General features: G+C 41.2%; 1 protein-coding gene across 1 annotated transcript in view; it reads left to right on the top strand.

Moving 5' to 3' along the window:
• Nucleotides 1-27909, top strand: part of GTF2IRD2B (GTF2I repeat domain containing 2B) — a 100438-nt gene that overhangs the window by 52983 nt on the left and 19546 nt on the right. Inside the window, exons 4-11 of the mRNA XM_077140283.1 lie at nucleotides 1855-1974; nucleotides 3034-3217; nucleotides 3335-3363; nucleotides 4790-4844; nucleotides 5261-5313; nucleotides 9080-9148; nucleotides 16685-16741; nucleotides 26926-26988. Coding sequence (XP_076996398.1) covers nucleotides 1855-1974; nucleotides 3034-3217; nucleotides 3335-3363; nucleotides 4790-4844; nucleotides 5261-5313; nucleotides 9080-9148; nucleotides 16685-16741; nucleotides 26926-26988 — 630 coding nt within the window. The remainder of the gene's footprint in view (nucleotides 1-1854; nucleotides 1975-3033; nucleotides 3218-3334; nucleotides 3364-4789; nucleotides 4845-5260; nucleotides 5314-9079; nucleotides 9149-16684; nucleotides 16742-26925; nucleotides 26989-27909) is intronic.

Below are 27909 nucleotides of genomic sequence, written 5' to 3'. Positions count from 1 at the left end.
TAGGGCTCCAGTTATACATATGGAAAATTTGATATTGCTGCATATGCCATTAGGCTCTGTTCTTTTCTTTCTTTCTTTTTCATTCATTTTCTCTCAACGTTTCAGATTGGATCAGTTCTACTAACCTTTCTTTCAAGTCATTGATTCTTTTCTGGTAATTTTGGCATCAGAGTCATGTGTAGGTCTGCTTATACAGACTTTTTTTTTTCTCCTGCCTGGGGTTCACATTTTCCTGCTTCTCCGCATTTCTACTGTTTTTAAATTTTATTTTATGCTAGGCATTATGGATGCTATGCTGTAGAATCTGCTAAAGAGTGTTGTTGTTGCATTTTGTTCTGGCAAATGGTTAAATTACTGGCAGGTTACCTTGATCCTGTCTGGAAGTTTGATTTTGTTAGGATAATGTCTTTGTCCTAGGGCATGCCCCTGAATCTTTAGATGTGTGTCCCTCGTGGGGTTTCATGAGGTTTTTAACAGTCTTCTTGTGCTAGTTTGCTAGCTGCCGGAATGCAACACACCAGAAATGGATTGGCTTTTAATAAAAGGGAATTTATTTTGTTAGTTCTTGAGAGAAAAGTCAGCTAACTTTCCACTGAGGTTCTTTCTTACGTGGGAAGGCACAGGATGGTCTCTGCTGGCCTTCTCTCCAGCCCTCTGGGTTCCAACGACTTTCCCCGGGGTGATTTCTCTCTGTATCTCCAAAGGCCCGGGCTGAGCTGCGAGTGCCGAGATGAGGTTTGCTGAGCTGCTTGGGCTGTGCTACATTGCGCTCACTTATTTAAGCACTAGCCAATTAAGTCAAACGTCATTCATAGCAGCAGGCATGCCTCCTAACGGACTGCAGATGTAAATCAGCAACAGATGAGGTTCACCTACCATTGGCTCATGTCCACAGCAACAGAACTAGGTGCCTTCACCTGGCCAAGTTGACAACTGAATCTAACTACCACAAGTAAATCTGTTCTAGTTTGCTAGCTGCTGGAATGCAATATACCAGAAATGGAATGGCTTTTGAAAAGGGGAATTTAATGAGTTGCTGGTTTACAGTTCTAAGGCCAAGAAAATGTCCCAATTACAACAAGTCTATAGAAATGTCCAGTCAAAGGCATCCAGGGAAAGATACCTTAGTTCAAGAAGGCCGATGAAGTTCAGGGTTTCTCTCTCAAGTGAGAAGGCACATGGCGAACACAGTCAGGGCTTTTCTCTTGGTTGGAAGGGCACATGGCGAATACAGCATCATCTGCTAGCTTTCTCTCCTGGCTTCTGGTTTCATGAAGCTCCCCGGGAGGCGTTTTCCTTCTTCATCTCCAAAGCACTGGCTGGTGGACTCTCTGCTTCGTGGTTCTGCAGCATTCTCTGCTCTCGTTGGAACCCAGAGGCCTGGAGAGAAGGCCAGCAGAGACCATCCTGTGCCTTCCCACGTAAGAAAGAACCTCAGTGGAAAGTTAGCTGCCTTTCCTCTGAAGAACTAACAAAATAAATCCCCTTTTATTAAAAGCCAATCCGTTTCTGGTATATTGCATTCCGGCAGCTAGCAAACTAGAACACTTCTCAAATTTGGCAGGACCTGAATTCCAAACTCTGTCTTTCTAGCATCACACACCTGTTTAAATCTCTGCTCAGCTCTAGCTTCCAAATGCATTTCCTTAGCGTTTCATCAGTCAAGAACTTGAGAGAAATTTATATGAATGTTTTTGGGCTCCCCCTGCTGTGAGTCACTCCTTTCCAGGATTTTCACCTCTCAGTTTCTGGCAGTCCGGGCCTCTGATACAGAGTTCTTCACTCCACGTGACTGCTTCTCTTTGTTCAGGACAAATGCCGGGATGTGACTTTGTGCTGGTCGTTTGTTCACAGGCATTGCTGAGGGGCTGCTTGAGGTGAAACCCCCGTGCCCCATGAATGGGATGCACATCGACTCAGGAGAAACAGAAATACTCAGAAAAGCAGTTGAGGACTATTTCTGCTTTTGTTATGGTAACGTTCACTTTAAGCATCAATTCTCTAAATAGTTCCTTAAGGAGCAGGACAGTCTCTCAGAAAATTTTACTGGTGTGAACAAGTTAAACAGTTTTTTAAAATACGTTTTTCATAGCTTAAAGTCCAGTCTCATTCGTGAAGAGCCAGTTCTTAGAGAAGACAGTTTGGCTCTTCGGGCCCACTAAACCCTCGCTTATGACCAGATTTCATTCCTGGCCTCCATTTGCAGAAGCCCCCACACCAAGACCAATGAAATTATTAAGGGTGGTCACTACTGCTTCAGCCACACCCTCCCTCCGCCTGCCCACGCTTTCCAGAGGCATTCAGAAAGGGGCTGTTTTTAGTACCCCCACAGTGTTTTAAAAACTTAGATAACCACAAAACCATACAGGTGTTAGACTTACCTGCACTGTAAGTACCTCAGCATCTTAAGGCCTTTGTGTCATTCTAGACTCTTCACACATGTAGGTGGCCTGCACTTCCCTCTGAGCATTTGTCTTTGGGGATCAGAGTGGTGTATCTTGAAGTCTCGGGCCACACTTCTCTATGAGAAAGGGGGCTCCGGTACCTTCAGACTCACCAGCCAGTGTAGACATAGGTTGAGGATCCCCAGATGGTGACTTGAGGCCCTGTTGACCACATAACTTTTTCCATAGTAAAGTTTGTCCTACTTGCCGGATGTGATACAGAGACAGCCAAGATCAGGGTGGGGGTTCCCCTTTCTCTTTTGGCAGCAGCCTAGGGTGACCCAGGGGAACTCTCATGAAGCTCTAGGTGAGCCAGGGTGAAACCTACAAGAGAATGAAGGGAAAGATCCTATTATTTTCCCTTTCTTTGTGATGCATTTAAAGTAAAATATTTCAATAAATTTTTTATTTTGACCCTTTGGTTGGGAATTTTATTAATTTGAGATGAAAAAGAATAGGGCACTTTATGTTTTCAATATATCTTCACAGCCAAATGCCACCATACATTTTTGCTTATTGCATTAAATTAAAGTGATTGGGTAGAGTTTTATGTTCCTACCACTGAAAGACGTTTTGCTTCTTTTGCCAGGTAAAGCCTTGGGGGCAACAGCGGTGGTACCTGTCCCATACAAGAAGATGCTGAGAGATGAATCGGCTGTGGTAGTGCAGGGGCTTCCAGAAGGAGTTGCCTTTAAACACCCTGAGAATTATGATCTTGCAACTCTGAAATGGATTTTGGAGAACAAAGCTGGGATTTCATTCACCATAAACAGGTGACATGCCGTAGTTTGTAAATTATGTCCTGTTACATTTAGAAACCAATTATCCAGATGCTTAATATTCGCTTTCTCCTGTGTTCACGTTGGGTAATGGTATTGGTTTTCTTGCAGACCTTTCCTAGATCCCACGAATCAGCCAGGTAAGTGACAGCTTCTCACACACACTGGCTACTCGTAGCTGCTGAATGAGGTCAGCGCTTCTTAATGACATGCAAGCGCTGGTACATTCTAGAGCTTGTTTAATTCCTTGCTTTCTCCTCATTGAGGAGACCACCCCAGCATTCCAGGGGGGGGGGGTTTGTAGGGGATGTAAGGGACACACACACCTGCCAGAAGGGCCAAACACGACTCGCCCCAGCTCCGTGCAGGGAGGGCGAGGGCCTGCCTTCCCCTCATCTATGGGGGGATGTGGGTGCTGGGAGCCAGTTTATGGGCCCAGTGTGGTTGGGTTCGGGAGTAGACGTAGGATGTGTGACCACACCCACGTTCCTGGGACTCACTGTCTAGGAGAAGGAAAGAGACTGTCCAGCAGAGAACCAGTGGCAGCCCGGGGTGCTCGCAGGGTAGCTGGAGGAAGTCCAGGGAGGGCTAGAATTTTGGGATCCATGGAATTGCCAGTCTTCTAGATAAGCAGACTCTCCACAGGTCGGTCCCCCTGGGCCGCCCATCCCGTGCAAACGGGAAGAGAGCTAAGTAGAAGAGTGTGTAAGGCCACGTGTGCGTGGCCACCTGTGTTGAAGCTTTTGGAAAAAATTGTAAAAACCCAGTACCCTCAACAGTATCCTTAACCCACGATGACAAAGAGACAAAACCAACAAAACGCGACTTTATTAGAAGGGTTTAGAGATCTGCCAAGGCTCACCTCTTATTTTCTCAAATGATGACTCTGCAGCCTTAGGCTGTTGCTGTTTGTGAAGGACGAGCCCAGCGGGGAGTTCATGCTGAACCCATGTTTCTGGCATGTTCCTGCGGTGGTGGGGCACCCCGGAGGCCAGGAGCACTGCTTGGGAAGGGCAGCCCCCCACCCTCCAGGCCTCTGGAGCCGGGCGCCGACCACAGAGCAAGGTCTCTTTCGGGTGCAATCGCGAATTCCTGTGTGCCTCTAGCTCACATGAAAGGAGGGGGTCGGGGCGGGGTGCTGCAGGTGACCAGGCAACTGTGGTCCCCGAGCATTTGTATCTTCATTATAGAAAAATAATAATCAGAGCAGCTAAGACTTATCAAGTGCCTGCTATGCACCAGGTAGTGTTCTGAGCCCTTTGCATGTAGTTAATCCTCACACAACTGCCGTTTTCAGTTGAGGAAACTGAGGCACAGAGAGATTTAGTAACCTGCCCGAGGTTCCCCAGCTGGTAAGTAGCGAGGTCAGGATCCAACCCCATGCTTCCAGCTCCAGTCTGCTCTCTACCTGCCCCCTCCCCGCACCCCTGGAACGCAGAGGCTGCCCAAGTTGGTCTTGCTCCCCCCACTACTGTTCCACGATGACCTAGAGCTGGGAGTCTGAGAAGGTTTGTCATATTCCCAAGTGCTGAATGGGGCTAGTGTGTGTCTTTCATTCCTGCACAGGTGGTCATGTGATGGCGACAGATGCCGAAAGATCAAGAATAGCCCCAAATGGAAGGTAAACCATAGACCCCTGAAAAGTAAACTCCACCTCTAACCACCAAGTGTTAGTTTTTAGACTACAGAAAGCCTTCCCAATTAGTACCTGATATCATTTAGAGTCCTATGAATGGGTAAATGTGCTGCTCTCTTATTCTGTTAGATATTCTTTATTCAAAAGGATGCTTGGGAAAATTGCTCTAATTAAAACAAAAAATCTTTAAAAAGGAAGTTTGGAATGAAAAGGCTCTGTTTGATGGACAACTTTAATTTTGTAAGAAATGATTAAGAATGTGAGTGTTCTGCATTCGGCTCGGTGAGGTGGGCCGCTGGTTGGCACGAGCCCGGGGCGTTGGAGATCAGCGTGGCCAGAGGCCTTGAGTCGGGTCCCCCCCACCCCCCGCCTCTCTTGACCAGGCGCCCTTCTCCTTTCAGTTCTGGCCCCATCAGAGTGAAAACCGAACCCACGGAAGATTCTGGTATGTACTGAAGCTTTCAGAATCAGGGTATTTACCAGGTTGTCATTTGACTCCTTTCTTTGGTTTCACTAAAAGTAAGAGAACTAGAGCACGCGCTGACCTTAACTGGGGCCTTACTGACAGAAAATTCACATTTTACCCAAATATCTAGAAAAGACACTGTGCTCATTAAGTAAATACTAGGCACTAAGATGTTATTAATAGAGATATTTGAGGAAGAAATACTGCTTTAATTATATTTAAATAGAACCTGAAATGAGGAAAAGTCTTGAATGCTCATTTGCAATTATACCTTGGTTTACAAATATAGCAGCGTTTTCATTATCTTTGGAGGGAGCACAGATTTGGCATATGCTGTGCCACATCTGTGCATTACGGTGGCAGGATATAATAGGAAAACTCCCTCTTCAGTGGTTGAAGTGAAAAAGTGCTTTCCTCTTTTTTAATGCCTAAATAGGCCTCCGTGTGTCCATCTTTCCCATCAGATTACCTTTTAACCCCTATCCCTGCCTCTCCCTACTCCTCAAAAAAAGAGAAATGGTATTCATTATAGAAAAAGTATTAAAATGTATGAGTAGAAAAAAAAAAGACTCAAATGTTCAACTACGGGATGAGAAAATAGTAAAAGCATTAGAATGGGAAGATTAGAAAACTTGAAATAAACCAAAGCTCTGGAAGGAAAAAATGAAGACATGCTGGCTATAAGAGGGCAAAACCAACATTTAATCATGTCTAGAAAAGCAACCGAGAGAAATAGGAAATAAGCAGTTTAAAATGTAAATATAAATTAAATCTAAGATCATCCAAAAGAAAAATAATATGCAGCATTAATAGGAAAAGAAAATACAGAAACTTTAGCAAGAGTAAACACGGAAGGCAGAATACCAGCTTCCCTAAAGCAGTCGAGGGGTGATCTATCCTCAGCAGCCCCCAGACCCCTAGAGGGGACCCCTCAGGAGGAAGCCCAAGACATGGAGTAGATCAGTCGCCTTTGTCATACCCTCGGGATACCTCTTTTCAGCACAACAGTCGGTGCTGCGTCACTCACATCCACATGTAAATATGTGCTTAGTAGAAATGCCCTCCACAAACAAAAGTCTGGAAAAATATCTGTATATAGCACTTGTCCATGTTAGCTGTTCTAGATAAGACCAACTGAGGTTAAGGGAAAGCAATGAGCGAAGTATTCCAGCTATGCAGAATTCAGCTGTAGACTCTTAATCTTGTTCAAGGCATGACATGCCTTAAACCCTTGCCCATCTAATTTTAGCCTTGAATGCTTTTCAAAGCTCAGAGATAGTCTGCCTGTGTCTTGGATGGTCACCAGGAAATTTAAAGCCCCTAAGCCACCAGCTCTTCTCAGTAACTGCGGGGGTTCTCACAGCCTCCCCAGACCCCCCAGCCCTACCTTCCTCAACAGCTGCTGTGCTGCCGTGAGGATTTCCCACTCAGTCCCTTTGTTGAGGACTGCTGTCGGAGATGTGGTTCAGTTTAAACAAAAACATGGTCCCCATTAACGTGACATTCCACCGAGGATTTCATGAGACGATAGGATGACTTCCAGCTGTCTGCAGGCTTCTGAGAGCTCGCCATCAACCAGGCTTATTTCCTGTCATTATGCGGGTAGCACTTGCTACAGAGAACAAGTATTTAAATGGTTTTGAGTTTTGCTTTCTTTCTCTTGCACGTTCTCTTGCTTTTTTCTTTTGAGGAAAGGCTGATGTAAAAAATCTGGTTTCATTAGCACTTCAAACAAATTCCACATTCTACACTGGCAAATCTGGTCGCAATTGCCTGGATTCAAGAAAAAGGAATTTTTCTTTGAAAGCACAGCTAAAGGACACATGTTTATCAGATGTTTCTGTTCATAGGGTTGTTAATACCTACTCAACTTGGAACTCGTACTTTTAATCAAAAATTTAATATTGATATTACAAAAATTATACATGCTTAAATTTTTTTTTAAATTCTGGCTAGAGGTACATGTATTAATAAGTGAAATCCCTCTTCACCCTTTCACTCTCCCCTGTCAGAACTCCATTCCCCCCACATCTCCCCCCCCCCCCCCCACACACACACGTCAGATCCCTCCCCCACCCCCATTTTAGGCGCAACAACACTTAAGAGTTTGGTGAGAATTCTTTCAGATCGTTTGCAAACAAACACATAATAGCTTTTTGCTTTTCTCTTTTTTAATGCCTAAATAGGCCTCCGTGTGTCCACTTACCTTCCAACTTTCCCATCAGATTACCTTTTAGTCCCATTTTCTAAGCAAGTTCCTCGATTTACCTTCTTTTCACCAATATGGCCATCAGCTGGGTAGGATTCTGTTCCTCGGTTCTCCTACCAAATTTTTCTTTTTGACAGTCACAATTTTTTAATCTCCAGTCTCACTATCCTTGTACCAACAGAGCTGTTAAAGGTTTCAGAAGAGCCTTGTAAATTAATGCTAAAGGGTCAATCCCAAGATGCATCACAGCTTCTGTATGTATACTTTTCAGTCAGTTATTGATTGCCGTATTTAAAAAGTATGCTGTTTTAGTTTGAAACTGCCAGAATGCAATGTACCTGAAATGGAATGGCTTTTAAAAAGGGAAATTTATTAAGTTGCAAGTTTACAGTTCTGAGACCATGAAAATGTCCAAACTAAGGCATCCAGGGAAAGATACTTTGATTCCAGAAAGGCTGATGACATTCAGGTTTCTCTCTCAGCTGGAAAGGCACATGGCAATGTCTGCTAGCTTCCTCTCCAGGCTTCTTCATCAGCTTCCCCAGGGACGTTTTCTTTATGCATCTCCAAAGGTCTCTGGTTGTGTGGGCTCTGTGGTCCTAAAGCTTTTTCCAAAATGGTTCCCTCTTAAAGGGCTCCAGTAAGCAGCCCCACCTTGAATGGATGGAGACATGGAAGCCATCAGAAAGATCCCACCCAGCAATACTGAATGAGAATTGCAGAACTTGGCTTTTCTGGGGTACACGACAGATGGAAACTGGTACATACTACCGAATAGAGTGGCTTATAACAAAGTTTGGTTCTTTCTCACAATTCTGTGGGTTAGCTAGGCAGTCTTTTGGTCTGAGCAGGTTTGCCTGGTGCTGGCTGGTCTGGGGTGGCTGGACTTCGCTCTCCCTGTGGTCCCACACCCTCCAGGCAGCTAGCCCAGGCCTGTTCATAGACGGATTAGGTTTCAAACGCAGTAAGCACTGACCCTCAAGCACTTTTCAAGCTTCTGCTTGCATCCCACAGAGCTAACATCCCATTGGCCAATGCGAGTCACATGACAAAGCCCTGATTCAAAGGCTGGGAAAATAGGCTCCACCTCTAGAAAAGAGGCTTGGGGGTGCGACGTTGCAAAGGGGCAATTCACATTTATGTAATGTAGTTTTGTAATGATTTATGTAATGTAGTTTTCCCAGGTTTTGACATCCGTTTCATTGTGGTAAGTTAAGATTATACATGCCAATTCAGTTCCATTACAGAAGAATATTTAGAGTACTTCACATAAATGCATGTGCATATTCAGCCATCTTGGAAGGGAAAAAATTCCCAAAGCTTAGACTAGAATTAGGAGCTAGAATACCTCCCTTCTTTCTTCTTTCCTTCTATATGGATTAGTCAGATTTGTTCATAGTAAGTGAGCCACAAGTTCTGTTGCCTGTTGTCATGTTACTGTGTTAATCAAAACAGAACCTAGAAGTTATTTTGGCTGATCATACGTAATCCTCTGTGGGCGAGTTTGACCTAATACCCAGTTTTATAATTTCCTTTCATTCAAAGGCCTTCCAGCCGCTGTGTCAATCAAGAAAGAATCAGAAGATCCTAATTACTATCAATATAATATGCAAGGTAATGCTGTTTAACATTCTTCCCCAGAGTTACTCATGATAGACTCTTTTATTTACTACCCATCTGAAAAATAGGCAAAGAGTCATAAAGATTTCACATACGTTTTCCTAGGACCTAGCATACTACCATTACTTAGAGCAAACCATTTTACATTTAGAGAATAGACTCTATTTATAGCCTAAGTCAATATACTCTTAGCCAGATGTAAATGTAAAGATATTTCAGAGTGCATTTTACTTGAGCTTGTCTATTAAATATTCCGATTTTGGATGTTCTGAAATAATTCTCCATTAGTCCTCTGCAAGCCTAGGGCCTGCCCTGCCTATCCTTTATGTTATGGGAAAATATTAAAAATTAAAAGAGAGGGAGGTGAGAGTCAAGAAATTTAAAAGCCCATCCTTCAAAATAGTTGCTTCTTTAACATCACTCAAGTTCAGTAGGGAGCAGATGACAATTAATACCAAATATACTTTCGAAACGTGACACGGGTAGGTGGCCTGTGTGATTACATGATATGACCCAACACCAAAGACCCAGCATCCTTATGATGTGACCATCGTCCAGCATTCAGATCCATTCGCCATTTAGAACCCAACACAAACGGGGACAGAGTGCAGGGAAATGTGCGATTTAATTCCTCGAACATTTTCATCAAATTTGAGATGTTTCCTACAAAATCTTAACTTTGAAAACTCCCAACATTGTGAAACCTAAAGGCAGAGACCGATGAAGTTTGCTGTTGTAATGGCTCTGCCTGGGCCAGGCCCCCCAACCCCCTATCCCAGCTGGCTTCTTTGCAGACCCTTGTGACCAGTCTCCCTTCCTCTGGACAGAGTTCCACTTTTCAATCCTTTCTACACCCTTCCCCACCAAACAGCATCATCATCTGAAAACCGAGATCACTCATTGTCCGTCCCCTGCTCACTTACCATCTGCAGCCCCTTATCACCAGTAGAATCCCAATATTCTCCAGCATCCCTACCCCTCGCTCTAGACTCCTGTTCCATCTGCTTCCCCCGTACCCCTACTCCAGTCTTCCAACTCTTTGGACTATCTATGATTCCTTAAATCCCGAATCCTCCTTCTATGGGCCCTTTACATAAGCTACCACCCCTGTGTGAATCCATTCTTCCTTTGCAGATTTCTAATGAAATCTACCTCCCCATTCTCTGGACACAGTGAGAATCCCAACTCCTGCAGGGAGCCTGCTCTGCCTCCTAGTTGTACCTTGTTTGTCTCCTCCTGTTTGGTGCAGCCTGCTGTGTGCTGTTTCTGCTAGGGCCAAGGGCTCCATCCGTGATGAGCTTCTCAGCTGCTCTCTCAGGGCCCTGGAACACCACGCCCTAGGCCTTTCCCCCCACTGGCATTCCTCTGTGCTTGTTGAATTGATTTGTCCCTAACAAAGAGCTGGTGTACCCTCTGCCTGAAAATTACCATTGTTTTGAAAAAGTACGTGTAATTAAGTTACATCTTGGCTGCATAGAAAGTATATTTCTGAACTGAAATAACCTTGATCAAAATGTGTACAGTTGGGGATAGGGCCTTGTAGCTGATCCTCCCAGAGGCAGAAGTGAAGCAAATAAATGATTAGACAGACATACCAGCACTCATATTTTTATTTGCTTTAAGAAACACTTAGGGGTGGGCCACAGTGGCTCACTGGCAGAGTTCTTGCCTGCCATGCCAGAGACCCGGGTTCAATTCCCGGTGCCTGCCCATGTTAAAAGCAAAAAAAAAGAAACACTTAGGGTCTATGTAAATTTATAATTTATCATCTTTCTCCTAATTGGCTTGGAAGCAAGGGAGCTGTTCAAGATGTAGTCTCTGTAGAACCTCTTAAATTGGACATCTTTCTTGATGCCTTAAGAAGTGAAAATTGTTCCACAACCCCGAGTCTTTTTGTAACTATTTACGTTAAAAACTCACATAGTGAAGTAGTGTTGTCTGCATATATTCTTTAAGCAAGGGACAAATTGTAAAAATCCAGAAAAGTAGCAACTGTGAGGTACTCAGATTGGTGGCATAACATGGTCACGGACCAAGGGCATCTCTGAAGGACCATTTTTCTGCCTATCAGGAATATACTATGACCAACTGTGGGCCCACAGATTAATAAACCTGGATGATGGATGTATTCCTAGAAAGACACAACTTATCAAAACTGGTTCAAGAAGAAATAGACAATTTGTATAGACGTATAATAAATAAAAAAAAAACTTCCTACAAAGAAAAGCCCAACACTAGATGACTTCACTGGTGAAGTTCACCAAGATTAAAAGAACTGGCACTAATGTTTCACAAACTCTTTCCAAAAACTAGAAAAGAAGGAAACACTTTCCAACTCATTATATGAGACCAGTATTACCCTGCTAACAAAAGCAGACAATGATGTCACAAGTAAAGAAAACTATAGTTCAGTATCACTTATGGATACAGACACAAAAATCCTCTACAAAGTACTAGAAAACTAAATCCAGCAACATATAAAAGGGATTGTACACCAGAACCAAGTGGAATTTATCAAAGACCTAAATGTAAGAATGAAAACTATGAAATTCTCAGAAAAAAAAATAGGCATAAATCTTCAAGACCTTGGATTAGGCAGTGATTTCTGAGATGTGACACTAAGGCAGAAGCAACCAAAGGAAAAAAAAAATAGATAAATTGGACTTCACCAAAACTAAAAACTTTTTATGCTTCAAAATTAAAAAGTGAAAAGACAACCAACAGAATGGGAGAAGTTATTTTCAAGTCATATATCTGGTAAGGAGCTAGTGTCCAGAATATAGGAAGATCTCTTACAACTCAGCAATAAAAAGACAAAAACCTAATTTTAAAAATGAGTAAAGGACTCAAATAGACTTTGAAAGAACCTCTTTTCTCCAAAGAAAATAATAAAAATATCCAGTAAGCACATGAAAAGATATTCAGCATCATTAGTCATTAGGGAAATGCAAATAAAATCCACAATGTAATACCTATTCCCACCCGCTGGGATGATTATAATAAAAAAGACAGGCAATAACAAGAGTTGGAGAAAATATGGGGAAATTAGAATCTTCATCCATTGCTGCTGGTATTGTAAAATGGTGTAGCTACTTTTGAAAATATTTGGTATTTCCTCAAAAACTTATAGTTGCCATATGCCACTCCTAGGGATAAACCCAAGAGAACTGACAACAACGTCCACACAAAACCTTGTGTGTTATTCACAGTCACCAAAAAGGTGGGAATAACCCAAATGTCCATCAATGATGAATGGATAAATAAAATGTAATATATGCGCAGAGTGGAATATTACTCAGCCACCAAAAGGAATGGAGTGCTGCTGCATGCTTCAACATCAATGAAGCTTGAAAACATGTTAAATGAAAGAAGCCAGAAAAAGACCACGTAATGTATGACTCTATTTGTATGAAATGTCTAGAACAGGCAAATTTACAGACAGAAAGTAGATTAGGAGTTACCAGGACCTGCAGGACTGGCTTGCTAATGGGTACAGGGTTTCCTTGAGGGTACAGGATGTCCCTTCTGGGGTGATGAAGATGCAATGAAAATACCCTGCTTCAGCAAGATCCCAGCCTGGGGACACCTAAAGACAGCCAGAGTGGAACCCTGAATATCCCCAGCTTCTGCTAAAGCCAAGTGGGGGAATCACCCAAGTTCTCCCAGGGCCAGGGAGAACCGGAGGGGAATTAGCCCAGAGTAAGGAGGGGCCCCGGGTCCCCCGACATCAGCTGCAGCGGGTTCCAGGACCACCAAGCCTCACCCCCTCAGCAGGTCCAGACCTCGGGGGCCGACGCCTCTCGCGGTCAATGACAAAGAAGCGAAGGGGTGCTCCCGCCCGGGCCCCCGCGTCCAAGAAGCTGCAGAAGGGGGGGAGGGGCGGGTTCCGATGATCCGGAAAGGGACCCCCGGTCGGAGCGGGTGTGGGAGCGTCGCCCCAAGAAGAGGTTCAAGACCAGCCCCTGCGCGCATGCCGGCAGCGGAAGACGAAGGAGCGTCCGGAGAGGGCGCTGGAGAAGGAGGAGGAGGAGAAGGAGACGTGCCAGGCGGACATTGCCGGCATCCGAAAGCCCGGCCCGCTCGAGCAGGCGGGGCCCAGGCAGCTGCGCTTCTGACCACGCCCGGGCCCTGCTGCAGAACAGCCGCCCCGGGGCCGCCGACCTCCCGCCGCTGCTCAGCCGCCTCCACCTCCTGGGCTCCAAAGCAGGGACCCCTCCCTGGACGGGGCTCCCAACTTGGGCAAGATTTTCTGGGACGGGCCCACAGGGAGCCTGGGAGCTGGCAGAGACGGGTACAGAGGTTCAGGGCTCCTCTCGCTCCCCTCTGTTCCGGCTCCGCCTTCTGCAGGTGTCTTCAGATCAGTCCCTCCTTCTCGTTCTCCAGGGAGCCTCCGTGTCCTGTCGCAGGGTCCCGGGCCCAAACTAGGCCCGCAGGCCGGCAGTCAAGATCCTGGCTGGCCCCTACCTCTTCCCAAAGGCTGCCCTGGGTTACCCCTGCACCCCAGGGACCCTGTCACCCCAGCAAGTCGAATCCACCCCCGTCCACTTTCACCCTCAAAGCACAAAATGGTGTATCTCTCTAGCAGCCTCTTTCCCATACCAGATTCTACAGCAGCCTCAAGAGCTCATTAACTCATGCCCACCCGGTGGAGGACAAAAACATTTATTAAATGCCTGCTGTGTGCAGGCACAACTCTAGTTACCAAGGAATACAGGCAACAGATGAAAGTCCTGCCCTCAAGGAGCTTTCATTCTGATGGGGAAAAACAGATAATAAACAAGTAAAATATATCTATATATTTCATTTTAACTTTATAGAAATAGGTAGTGGTGATGGTTGCACAACCTTTTGAATATAATAAAACCCACTGAATTGTACACATTCAAAGGATGAATTTTAGGTTATGCGAATTACAGTACAATAATAAGAAAAAAGGAAATAAGCAGGCTCAACATAAGAGAAACCTGTGTCTATGATCTGAATAAAATAAAATTTGTAATTATTTAATTTTTAACTTAAAAAACTGATTACCAGACCTTTTTTTTTTAACGCATTTGATACTCACTCAAGTCATATGCTTTTCTCTGGCATCAGTGTAGACCAGAAGTAAAATGCTTGTTGTTTTTCTGTTGCCTCCATTTGAACAATGGTTAATACTTGTATACAAGATAGTTAGTCACTGATAATAAAAATCAAGATTTATTTGGATTCAATCTTTTACCTAGCAAATAAAATGTGTGCTAATTATTCTTTTTTTTTTTCAATTTAAGACTTTTGGGAAATAAACATAAGGCTTTAAAAATAAATCCACCATTTTATAACCCATAATGAACCAATGATCTTGGCAGTCTGGCCATGGCTTAAAACCATTCCCTAAAAGGTGATTGTGGACCATTTGAGCTGGCAGTTTCTGAACTCTTTGGTCAATATTAACACCAGAATCATGTCCTCTGAGGTCGTCTAAAAGGAAGGACATCACACCACCTTCAGCTAGGACGCTTACCCAAAACAATCAAACCCGGATCTGATCCAGCCTCTCAACCTAACTACAATTTGCAGGAAATATGAAGATGCAGGAACATATAAAATATGACACTGCAGAGATGCGGTCACTAAAATCCAAGACTGGAGACTACAGGACAATTTAACTGGATTTCTTCAACAGATAAATGGCAAGGGGAAAAACAAGATGGAGAGAAACCTGTTTTATAGTAAAAGAGATTTAAGGGGCATATCAACCAAACGCAGTGTGTTAACTTTGTAGGATCCCGATTTTGGGGGGCAGGTCAACAGCAAAGGGACATTGATTGCCTACCGTGGAATGCAAATGATAACTGGTAAATGCGGATGAGTGTTGGAGGTGAAGAATCATCATTTTGCATTGTCATAAAAGGCTGGATCAAGCAAAAATCATTAAAGGATGTTCATCTAGAGAGAAATTTAGATGGGGAGTAGACTATTTGCATGGTCTTAAAGTTTCTTCACGAGCCGCTTGTTAGTTGCAAGAGGGAGGAAAACCAGTCACTATACAGTGGGGAAACCAGACAACAGCTTAACCAGGTGATCAAAATTAACATCCCCAGTGAAGGGCAGAGGGACATGGCAGGCCTCTAGACGTACCTAAGAAGGACACAGCATCATCTATGTGGTTTTTTTCCTGGGGATGCAGGAACTGAATCTAATTGTGAGGAAATATTAGACCCTAAAATGAGGAACAGTCTATGGGGGGGGGGGGGGCGGCAAAAGGGTGAAAAGGGGGTTTCTGTTCTTAAAAAAAAGTCAGCGGCATAAAAGACAAAGAAAGACTAGGGAGCTGTTCAGGTTGAAGGGGACTAAAGGACATGACAATTAAATTTAATGGCTGGTCCTAACCTGAATCCTATACTGAAAGGGGGAAATGCCATAAAGGACATTGGAGTTATCTGACAAAATTGAAATGTGAATGTAGAATAGAGAGAAGTAACACTATTAAATTTCCTGATTTTTATACCTTTGCTGTGATTATGTAAGGAGATATCCCTATACTTAGGAAATAATAAGTATTTATGGGTAAAGGGCTATAAAGCAGGGATCTTTCCCTCAAATGGTCCCGGAGAAAAAAGAATGTGTATATACATCTATATAGATCGATAAGGTAGATAGATACAGATGGAGGTGACAGGTAGCTTATTAGATAGATAGAATCATAGAGATATGGATGGATAGATAAAGATAATGGCAACGATGATGACAGATTCATAGATCGAATGATGTAAATATTAATGGACAGATGGATAGACAGACATGTAGATAGATGTGGAGCGAGAGATGGGTAGATGGATATGGATAGACAGTTATAGATAAATCTCTATATGGAGAGAAAGAAACAGTGTGCATACAAATGATAAAGGAAAAGTGGTAAAATGTTGACAGTATGCAATTTAGGTACAGGGTATGCGGATATTCTTTGTACTATTTTTCTGTTTGCAACTTTTCTGTAAGTTAAAAACTATTTCCAAATAAAAAAAGGTTTTGGAAGCAATTGGGAAAATTTGAACAATCAATGATTAGACAATAGGTGATGATAAGAAATTATTTTCAATTTGGGGAGGGTCATCATGATATTGGAGTGATGTGAGAGAGAGAGAGAGTCCTTGTCTCTAACTTCTACGTACCAAAATATTTGCACATCAAACTCTGTGATATCTGGGATTTACTTTAAACAAACAGTGGGGTGCTGGGGTGGGCACAGAGGAAACAGGATTCCACGAGTTGATTGATGGTGGTGCTGGGGCTGGACACGTGGCCTTGGTTATACGCATCCTCTGCTCTTGTAAACGTGTGAACATTTCCAAAGGAGACATAGAAGGAAAAAGGAAAAGAGTAAAGTAAGGAATCAGAAGGATCATTGCTTTGAATTATATCAAGGAGTAGAAATATTTCATGTGTACTCCTGTGTGGGTCTTGAATTGTCTGCATTGTATTAAATGATTTATTTTTTTTAATTTGCATTTCTGCCCTTGTTACAAATTTTTTTTATTTTCCTTTCAGGAAGCCACCATTCCTCCACAAGCAATGAAGTAATCGAGATGGAATTATCAATGGAAGGTTAGAAAAAGGAGGCATTTTATTTCATGTTTGTTTGGTTTGCAGTATATTACAGAGAACACACTTTTTTTAAAAACCCAGGTTTGTAAAGAAAGCAGGTGACTTCCTGGCATGCCTTCTTAGAAAAATGGTTGAGTCCCAGTACTGAGATGTAGTACAAAGGGCTCTATCCCTCTTTTACTTTTCTGATCTGTGGATGAATCTACTTAAAGCACCTGGATATAGAAGTGTTAAGAAAACCTCTCACCGGGTGCTGCCTATTGCTTTACTCCGTTTTGTTTTCTTGATGTGACATACCAAACTCCTTTTGAACATGATGGAAATGTTTTGGTAATGGCCGGTGTGATGGTAGCACAACTTTGTGAATGCAGTTAACAGCATTGAAATATGTAGCTGAATATGATTAAAAAGGGAAATATTAGATGGTATATATGGTAATACAATAAAACTTTTTTAAAAAAAAACCGCTGCATCTACAGTGAACTGTAAGTTAAACCAAGGTCTATGATCTGTAATTATTAGTACAATTATAAAAATGTGCTGTCATCAGTTTAACCAAAGTCCCACACCAATGCAAGTATTGCTGGTGGGATGGTGTATGGGAGTCCTGTATCTTATGCAAGATTGTTCTGTAAACCCAATCATGGGTTTCCTCTAATAAAGAAAAAACGAAAAATGAAACAGGAGGGCCAGAGAAAATACTCCTAAAATACTGTTCTCATCAGCCCCTGTGCCACTTCCAAGTAATTTTGGATATCTCAGGTCTAACAATGTGTTGGTTCAGGAATTGTTTTATTTCTTTTTTTTTTTTTTTTTGGTTGAAATTTATTTTCCGCGCATAGAAAAAATCAACATGGTGGCTTTGCTTCAGGGGAGACAATAAATAACTCTTCTCTATATGCATTAAAAAAAAATCCTTTTGAACACACTGAATAGTATTATAGGAAATTCTTGAGTTAAAAATAAAATTTGATAATACTTCTCTCCCATCATGTATATATCTTTATCTTGAGCATCATATTTTAGGCCTGAACTCTTAAAGAGGTTTTTATATGTCCAAATACAATTAATGAAGATTTTCTCTGCAAACTATAGACATGGAACAATTTTGTTAGTTTACAGACAAGACTATTCTGCCTTTTCGGAATTGTGCATCTCTCTTAAGACCCAAATGATTTTGTCTTTTTCTCTTAAGTCAAGAATGTCACCCAAGGAGGTGATTGCTGTAGGGTCTGGAGTTCTTTATTGTAGAAAACAGTTCCAGTGGTCTCTTGAGCAATTTACGCAGTTCTCTGACCCACCAAATTTCATAGATTTTGTCAAGAGCTTATACTGTGAATAGTGCACAATTTTAGAATTGGTTATTTATTTATAAAATTAGTCATTTGAACCAAATTGTTTTAAATCAAGAAGACAAGTTGACTCTTGTCATTATTTACCTTCTGTTTTTTTTTATTTTATTTTTTTATTTTTTTTTATTAATTAAAAAAAATTAACTAACACAACATTTAGAAATCAATCCATTCTACATATGCAATCAGTAATTCTTAATATCATCACATAGGTGTATGGTCACCATTTCTCAGTACATATGCATCGATTTAGAGAAAGAAATAGCACAACAACAGAAAAAGAAATAAAGTGATAACACAGAGAGAAAACACAAATAAAAATAAAAAGTACAAAAATATATGAGAAAAAAAAAAACAAAAAAAAAACTATAGCTCAGATGCAGCTTCATTCAGCGTTCCAACATAATTACATTACAATTAGGCAGTATTGTGCTGACCATTTTTTTTTTTTTTTTTTTTAGAAATCATACCATTCTACATATGCAATCAGTAATTCTTAGCATCATCACATAGATGCATGATCATCGTTTCTTAGTACATTTGCATCGGTTTAGAAGAACTAGCAATATAACAGAAAAAGATATAGAATGTTAATATAGAGAAAAAAAATAAAAGTAATAATAATAAGAACAAAACAAACAAAACAAAACAAAACAAAAACCTATAGCTCGGATGCAGCTTCATTCAGTATTTTAACATGATTACTTTACAATTAGGTATTATTGTGCTGTCCATTTTTGAGTTTTTGTATCTAGTCCTATTGCACAGTCTGTATTCCATCAGCTCCAATTACCCATTATCTTACCCTGTTTCTAACTCCTGCTGAACTCTGTTACCAATGACATATTCCAAGTTTATTCTTGAGTGTCGATTCACATCATTGGGACCATACAGTATTTGTCTTTTAGTTTTTGGCTAGACTCACTCAGCATAATGTTCTCTAGGTCCATCCATGTTATTACATGCTTCATAAGTTTATCCTGCCTTAAAGCTGCATAATATTCCATCGTATGTATATACCACAGTTTGTTTAGCCACTCGTCTGTTGATGGACATTTTGGCTGTTTCCATCTCTTTGCAATTGTAAATAACGCTGCTATAAACATTGGTGTGCAAATGTCCGTTTGAGTTTTTGCCCTTAATTCCTTTGAGTAGATACCCAGCAATGGTATTGCTGGGTCGTATGGCAGTTCTATATTCAGCTTTTTGAGGAACCGCCAAACTGCATTCCGCAGTGGTTGCACCATTTGACATTCCCACCAACAGTGGATAAGTGTGCCTCTTTCTCCGCATCCTCTCCAGCACTTGTCATTTTCTGTTTTGTTGATAATGGCCATTCTGGTGGGTGTGAGATGATATCTCATTGTGGTTTTGATTTGCATTTCTCTAATGGCCAGGGACATTGAGCATCTCTTCATGTGTCTTTTGGCCATTTCCTTCTGTTTGTTTTTTGCTTATTTTCTTTCTCATCAACTTAATATTTGACCTCCTTGGGGTTGGGGGAAGGTGATCTTTCAAGTTCAGTTTAAATTGGTTCCACTTGCTTATCATTTTACTTCTGTTTCTTAGAGCTAGTTACAATCTTGTTTGGTCAATTTTTTAATAGATAAGCTATATTTTGGAAAAAACCCTATTTAGCAGTCAGTGGTAGAACTAATGTTCAATAGAGGCTCAATCACTTCATTGGATAATGACTTTTTTCCCCTTTATTAAGAAGTTGTGGGTTTACAGAACAATCGTGCATAAAATACAGGACTCCCATACACCACCCCACCACCAGTACTTGCATTGGTGTGGGACATTTGTTACAATTGTTGAGAGCAATTTTTTATAATTGTACTATTAGTTAAAGACCATAGTTTAATTTAGGATTCATTGCTTGTGTTGTAGTGTCATTCCATGGATTAAAAAAAATTTTTTTATTCTGTTACCATATATACAATCTAACATTTCCCCTTTTAATCATATTCAGATATTGTGCTGGATTGAAAGGATGTATGTCCCCTAGAAAAGCCATGTTTTAATCAAAATCCCATTTCATAAAGGCAGAATAATCCCTATCAATACTGTATGTTTGAAACTGTAATCAGATCATCTCCCTGGAGATGTGATTTAATCAAGAGTGGTTATTAAGCTGGATTAGGTGACGACATGTCTCCACCCATTTGGGTGGGTCTTGATAAATTTCTGGAGTCCTGTAAAAGAGGAAACATTTAGGAGAATGAAGGAGATTCGGAGAGAGCAGAGAATGCTGCAGCCCCACGAAGCAGAGAGTCCATAGTCAGCGACCTTTGGAGATGAAGAAGGAAAACACCTCCCGGGGAGCTTCATGAAACAGGAAGCCAGGAGAGAGAGCAGGAAGCCATGCTCACCATGTGCCTTTCCAGATGAGAGAGAAACTGTGACTGTGTCCACCATGTGCCTTCTCACTTGAGAGAGAAACCCTGAACTTCATCAGCCTTCTTGAACCAAGGGATCTTTCCCTGGATACCTTTGATTGGACATTTCTATTGACTTGTTCTAATTGGAACGTTTTCTCAGCCTTAGTAGTGTAAACTAGTAACTTATTAAATTCCCCTTTTTAACAGCCGTTCTGTTTCTGGTATATTGCATCTGGCAGCTAGCAAACTAGAACAAATATATATTTCAGTGCTGTTAATTGCATTCACATGTTGTGCCACCATCACCAGCATCCATTACCAAAACATTCCATCATTCCAAATAGGAACCCTGTACATTTTAAGCCTTAACTTCTCATTCCCTATCCCCACCCCATCCCCTGTAAACTATTTTCTAGATCCTGATTTTGTGAGTTTGTGTATTCTGATTGTTTCAAATCAGTAGGATCATACAGTACTTGTCCTTTTGTATCTGGCTTATTTAACTCAACATGTCTTCAAGGTTCATCCATGTTGTTGCACACATCAGGAGCTAACTCCTTTGGACTACTGAGTAATATTCCATTCTATGTATATACATTTGTTTATCCATTCATTGGTTGATGGACACTTGGGTTGCGTCCATCTTTTGGCAATTGTGAGTAATGCTGCTGTGAACATCAGCGTGCAAATACCTGTTTGAGCCCCTGCTTTCAATTATTTTGAGTATATACCTAGTAGTGGGATTGCTAAGTCATGTGGTAGTTCTATACCTAGTTTTCTGAGGAACTGCTAAACTGTTTTCCATAGAAGCTGCACCATTTTACATTGCCACTAGCAATGAGTGAATGTTCCTATTTCTCTGCATCCTCTCCACACTTGTTATTTTTCCATTTTAATGGGTGTGAAATCATATTCATTGTGGTTTGCTTTGCATTTCTTTGATGGCTAATGATATTGAGCATCTTTTCATGTGCTTTCTGGCCATTTGTATATCTTCTTTGGAGAGGTGCTTGTTCAAGTTTTTGCCCATTTTTTAACTGAGTTGTTTGCCTTTTTGTTGTTAAATTGAAGGATTTCTTTATATATACTGGATATTAATCCTTTATCAGATATTTAGTTTCCAAATATTTTGTTCTATTGGATAGTGTTCTAGTTTGCTAGCTGCTGGAATGCAATATACCAGAAATGGAATGGCTTTAAAAAAGGGGAATTTAATAAGTTGCTAGGTTACAGTTCTAAGGCCGAGAAAATGTCCCAATTAAAACAAGTCTATAGAAATGTCCACTCAAAGGCATCCAGGGAAAGATACCTTGGTTCAGGAAGGCTGATGAAGTTCAGGGTTTCTCTCATTTGAGAAGGCATATGGCGAACACAGTTTCTCTCTCATCTGGAAAGGCACATGGTGAACATGGTCAGGGTTCCTCTCTCATCTGGAAGGGCACATGGCAGACATGGCATCATCTGCTAGCTTCTTCTCCTGGCTTCTGGTTTCATGAAGCTTCCTGGGAGGCATTTTCCTTCTTCATCTCCAAAGGACTCTCTGCTTCGTGGTGCTGCAGCGTTCTCTGCTCTCTCCGAATCTCTCGTTCTCCAAAATGTTTCCTCTTTTATAGGACTTCAGAAACTAATCAAGATCCACCCAAATGGGTGGAGACATGCCTCTACCTAATCCAGTTTAACAACCACTCTTGATTGGGTTACATCTCCAGGGAAATGATCTCATTACATACAATACTGAATAGGGATTATTCTGCCTTTACGAAATGGGATTTTGATTAAAGCAAGGCTTTTCTAGGGTACATACATCCTTTCAAATCAGCACACTCCTCTTGAATTTTTTGGACGTTTGAGCAGAATTGGAGTTAAGTCTTCTTGGAATGTTTGATAGAATTTCCCTATGAAACCATGTGGTCCTGGGATTTTCTTCATTCGGAGGTTTTTGATCACTGATTCAATCTCTTTACTAGTTATGGGTTTGTTGAGATCTTCTGTTTCTTCTAGAGTCAGAGTAGGTTGGCAGATTTTCCCCTTTCTTCCTCTTATTGCTTTCTAGCTTAATTCCTTCATGGTAAGAGAATATCCATTGTATGATGTCAATATTTTTGTATTTATTGAGACTTGTTTTGTCTCAATAAATAGACCTAACCTGTGGTCCATCCTGGAGAATGAGCCAGGATATAAGGATACCTCTTATATCTTGGGCACATGGCTCCCCAAGAAGAACGTGTATTCTGTTTTTGCTGGGTCCAGTACTCTATGGATGTATTAGATCTAATTGATTTAATGAGTCATGCAAGTCCTATACTTCCTTACTAGTCTTCTGACTAGGTGTTCCATCCATTATTGAGAGTAATATGTCAAAGTCTCCCATTAATGTAGAGCCGTCAATTTCTCCCTTCAAATCTGTATTTGCTTGCTATATTTTGAGGCTCTGCTGTTAGGTGCATATATTTATACTTGTTACATCTTCCAGTTGAATTTTTCCTTTATTAGTATGTAATGACCATCTTTGTCCCTTTTAACTGTTTTTTTACTTAAAGTTTACTTTATCCAATGTTAGTATAGCCACTCCGATCCCTTTTGGTTACTACTTGCATAGTATATATTTTTCCATCCTTTCACTAACAACCTACTTGTATCTTTGACTTTAAGGTGAGTCTCTTGACAGCAGCATATAGTTGAGCCATGCTTTTTTTTTATCCATTCTGCCATTCTCTGCCTTTTGACCGAAGAGTTTAATCCATTTATACTTAAAGCCACTAGTGATAATGCAGGTCTTTCTTCTGCCATTTTGTTATTTAACCTTTGTAAATCTTATACCTTTTTTTGCCCCTTATTTTGTTAAAGCCTACTTTTGTATTTATTTGCTTTCTTGTGTTGTACCATATTGAGTGCTTTCTCATTTCTATCTGCAAATATTTTTCATCTGTTTTCCTTGTGGTTACCATAGAGTTAAAATTTAACATCCTAAATATATAACAATTATATTTGGTTTGATACCAACTTAACTTCAATAGTATGCACATGTACTTTTCCTATACCTTTCTGTCTCCCCCTACTTTTTTTTTATTACCTCTTATATCTTTGTATATTGTATATCCAACAACCTAGATTTATCATCACTTTTTATGCATTTGCATTTTAACACCTGTAGGAAGTAAGAAGTAGAGTTACATACCATATAATACAATAATACTGGCGTTTGTAGTTACTCAAATGGTTACCTTTATGGCAGGTCTTTATTTCCTTATGCTGGTTTGAATCACTGCTTAGTATCCTTTTGTTTCAGTCTGAAGAACTCTCTTTATCATTGCTCATAGGGCAGGTTTAGTGCTGATGTACTCCCTCTGTTTGGTTTATCTGAAAATATCTTAATCATACCCTCTTTCTTTCTTTTTTTTGCATGGGCAGGCTCAGGGAATCGAACCCAGGGCTCTGGCATGGGAGGTGAGAATTCTGCCACTGAGCTATTGTTGTACTGCCCTATTACCTTCTCTCTCTCTCTCTCTCTCTCTCTCTCTCTCTCTCTCTCTTTTTCCACCTGGGTAAGCACCGGGAATTGAACCCTAGTCTTGAGGCATGGCAGATGAGAACTCTGCTTGCTGAGCCACCATGGCTCATCCTACCCTCATTTTTTGAAAGAGAGTCTGGCTGGATATAAAATTCTTCATGGTAGTTGTTTTCCTTCAGCATTTGAAATATTTCAGCCTATCACCTTCTTGCCTCCCTGGTTTCTGATGAGAAATCTGCACTCAATTCTATTGGAATTCCGTTGTGTGTAACACATTGCTTTTCTCTTGCAGCTTTCAAAATTCTCTCCTTGTCTTTTGCATTTGATAGTATGATCAGTATATGGCAGAGGGTATTTTTCCTCATGTTTATCCTGTTTGGCGTTTTCTGAGCTTCTGAGATGTACATATTTAACATCTTTTGCTGAGCTTGGAAAGTTCTGTGTCGCTATTTCCATGACTATTCCTTCTGTCCCTTTATGTTTCTTCTCCTCCGGGCACTCCCATAATGCGTAGGTTGGCGTATTTGATGGTGCCCCATAGCTGCCTTAGGCTATTTCTCTTTTAATATTCTTTTTTCTTTCTGCTCCTCTGTCTGACTCATTTCAAATGTCTTGCCTTCAAGTTTACTGATACTTTCTTCTGCCAGCTCCATTTTGCTTTTAAAACTCTGCTGGGCATTTTTCATTTCAGTTATTGTGGTCTTTAACTCTAGGAGTTCTATTTGGCTCTTTTTTTAAATTTCTAACTCTTTACTTAGACTCTCATATTGTTCATTAATTGTCTTCCCAATATCCTATAATTCTTTCTCTGTACTTTCCTTCATTTCCTTAGGCATTTTTAAGATCTTCTTTTTTAAAGTTTCATTTTGTATGTCTACATTCATATCTTCGTCATTAGCATTTTCTGTATTTTTATCCTCTTCCTTTGAATAGGCCATCATTTCCTGTTTCTTTGTTCGTCTTGTACTTTTTTGTTGCACACTGTACATTTTTTTTTTTCATGGGCAGGCACCGGGAACAAACTCGCATCTCTGGCTTGGCAGACGAAAACTCTGCCACTGAACCACTGTTGTCTGCCCTGCACAGTGCATATTTTAATATTTTAAAATGTTAACTCTGGGATTTACTCCCTGGGTTATCTGTTTCCTGGTTTTTGTAACCAGCTGGTGTTAAAACAGATTTTCTTGAGCTTCAGCCATCCTCTCAGAAAAGTCTGCCAAAGGCCAATGCACTGTGCAGGGTTTTCCCCATCTTACTGGGTCTCTGTCTTATCCTGGCATTTGCTTGTTAGCAGTTTTGGACTCTCCTTGTTTACAGGAGTTTGTCCCCTCTGTTTTCCAGGGGACAAACCTCCCTCTCTAGTATACCTGAAGCCAGTAGGCCTTTGTCCCAGATTGTCCACCTCTACAATTTTTTAGACTCCTTTTGCTTTCTCATGCTGCTTTTTCCTGAAGTACAAATTCTGGGAGGAGGGTTCCCAGGGGGACCTTCCCACAAAGGGGGTACAGACCAATTCCAGAGTATCCTGTGTGTGTGGTGGCGGGGGGTGGTCAGGAAGGGCATGGAAAACTTCTCTGATGGCTCCCCAGAGTGAGCTTTCCTGGCCTGCTCACAAATACCACCGTCCAGCTAACTTTTTCTCGCAGCCCTGGGGAAGGCCTGTGTCTTTAAATCTCTACCACCTCCACCCCTGCCCAAGGCAGGTTGACACTATGACTGCCCTCAGGGCTGGGACCCAGCCATCCACATTGGCTAATCAAAAGCCACAATCTGATCCCTGGTCAGCCATTCCCACTCCTATTCTTGGGGAAGAGGGTTGTTTTGTCTCTTTCTGTTACCAGCAGCCGGCCAGGGGCTGGACCCTGTGAGGGCCTGCCACAAGAGTGGGGGATGGGTGCCGGCAGCCTCTGCAAAGAGAGAGCAATTTACCTTTCTTCACAATAATTTACCAGCCTCTTCCTCCCACTATTCCCTGGATTTTCAAAATAGTTGTTTCAGGCAGTTCCTGCCTGTTTAATAGCTGTTTCGGGAGGTGGAGTCCAGAAGCTCCCTAATCTGCCATCTTCCCTGGAAGTTCAGATGTTGACTTTTGAAATAATTTAGTTCTAAACAACTCTGTTTTTTTTTGTTTTTTTTTTTTAATCTCAGTACAGTACAGTAGGAAGTCCATTTAGGGTGGAGCTGAGTTCGTTTGGCTTTTTTTTTTTTTAAGACTTTAAAAATTTGTATGTTTATAAAAGCCTATTCAGCTGGGCTAAATTCGTAGAGCACAAAGCCAGCTTCCTAATTTACCTAATGCTAATTACCTAATTTGTTGGGTCAACAAAAAACTTATGTTTTTTTAAGCTAAATTTGTTTTGAGTTCTAATCTTTCTTCATTTATAACAGTTAAATATAATCTTTAGCAAACCTTTCAAAAATGAGCAAGAGATCAGGGAGTCATCTCTAGCCAGGTGGGAATTTTATTTGTTTCTCCTCTAACCAGGGTTTATGAATACTTTTTTGTCTGTATAGACAATTTAACACATATGCTCTAAACCTTGTCCACCAGAGGTATTGATTGTGCTTCCATGTAATAATAATAATGAGCCACTGTGGGGCTGCTGGCAGCTGATAAGTGGGGAATTGTGAACAAAAGCAAATGGATTTTTTTAATCCTGGTAATTCCTGATGACAATAGGAAATCATTGGGCACAGGACTCTGAATACCTGAACAGAAGGATACTCTGTGCCTGTTAATGTGGGTGATGCTAGCATTCCATAATATCCTTTTATAAAACTAAAAAGTACTTTTATGTGTATTAAATATGAAATGTATTAGAAATGCCAGTTAGCCTTCGAATCTACTTTTTTAAGTTTAGGAACAGCAACTTATTGGAACATCAGGACAATAATAACAAATGTCATTTTAGAACTTTTTTTTTTTTTTTCATTTTCAAGATTCTACTCAGCTTGTCCCTTCAGAATCAAGCAAGGATCCCGAAGCTGAGGTGAAAATGGAAGGTTAGTTCAGGCCCAAAGCCTTGTCACATTCACATTACTGGAACGTGGTTCTCCTTTCTGAAAGGATCATCATGGGGAAAAGATGGAAATTTAAATGTGTGTGTGTAAGAGCAGCAGCCCGTGTTCCCATCACTACCCCAGTGCTTTGAGCTTTGCAGACAGCTTGGTTAAGCTCTGCAAGTTAGTCCTGGCTGACAGTTGAACCAAACTATGCACCTACAAGGGAGGAAAGAATGGAAGAGAAGGGGTGTTGAATACAGGGGGGAAAGGGAAGGATGAGTTCACTGAAAAACACATTCCATCTCCTACTACAGTATGATGGAAAAATAGCATCTGATCAGTGGCTGAGAGAGTTCACAGAGAGTCGAAAGGCTACTCTGGAAGTCACTCTTACACACGCTTCAGTTAAACTTTGCTACCTATCGTAACTTGCCAAACCCAAACCTTTCCTGCCAATCCTAAAGAACACGTAGGTTGTTAAATAAGATTCTCCAACAGTTCCAGGCAGTAGGCTAACTTTCCAGAAACCTACAACCTCCAAATGGGTTCCCAGACCAGATAAGTCCTGAAACCTGGAGGGCCCAGCCTCTCCAGAACATCAGATAGTTCCATCTCCCTACCCTATATTATTGACAGCCCCTTCCAATATAAAAAAGTTAGAATGGGCATAGCCCAAATACCCTTAAAGAGTGGGAGAAAGATCAAAGTTGATGGTGAGGAGTTATATAGAGAAGGTAGGGTTTAACAAATGAGTATAATTGTTGAGTCAGTATATTGATATTTCTTTTAGCCTCCAGTATCTTAGAGCAGCTAGAAGTAAAAACCTAAAATTATGGAATTGTAACCCATACCAAACTCTGAAATCTGTTCTACAACACATTGTTGCAATGTGCTTTGAAATTTATTGCTTTTTTGTATGAA

This window comes from Tamandua tetradactyla, chromosome 23 (assembly GCF_023851605.1).
Source record: "Tamandua tetradactyla isolate mTamTet1 chromosome 23, mTamTet1.pri, whole genome shotgun sequence".
NCBI lineage: Eukaryota > Metazoa > Chordata > Mammalia > Pilosa > Myrmecophagidae > Tamandua > Tamandua tetradactyla.
This window is presented reverse-complemented; position numbering and strand designations above follow the sequence as displayed.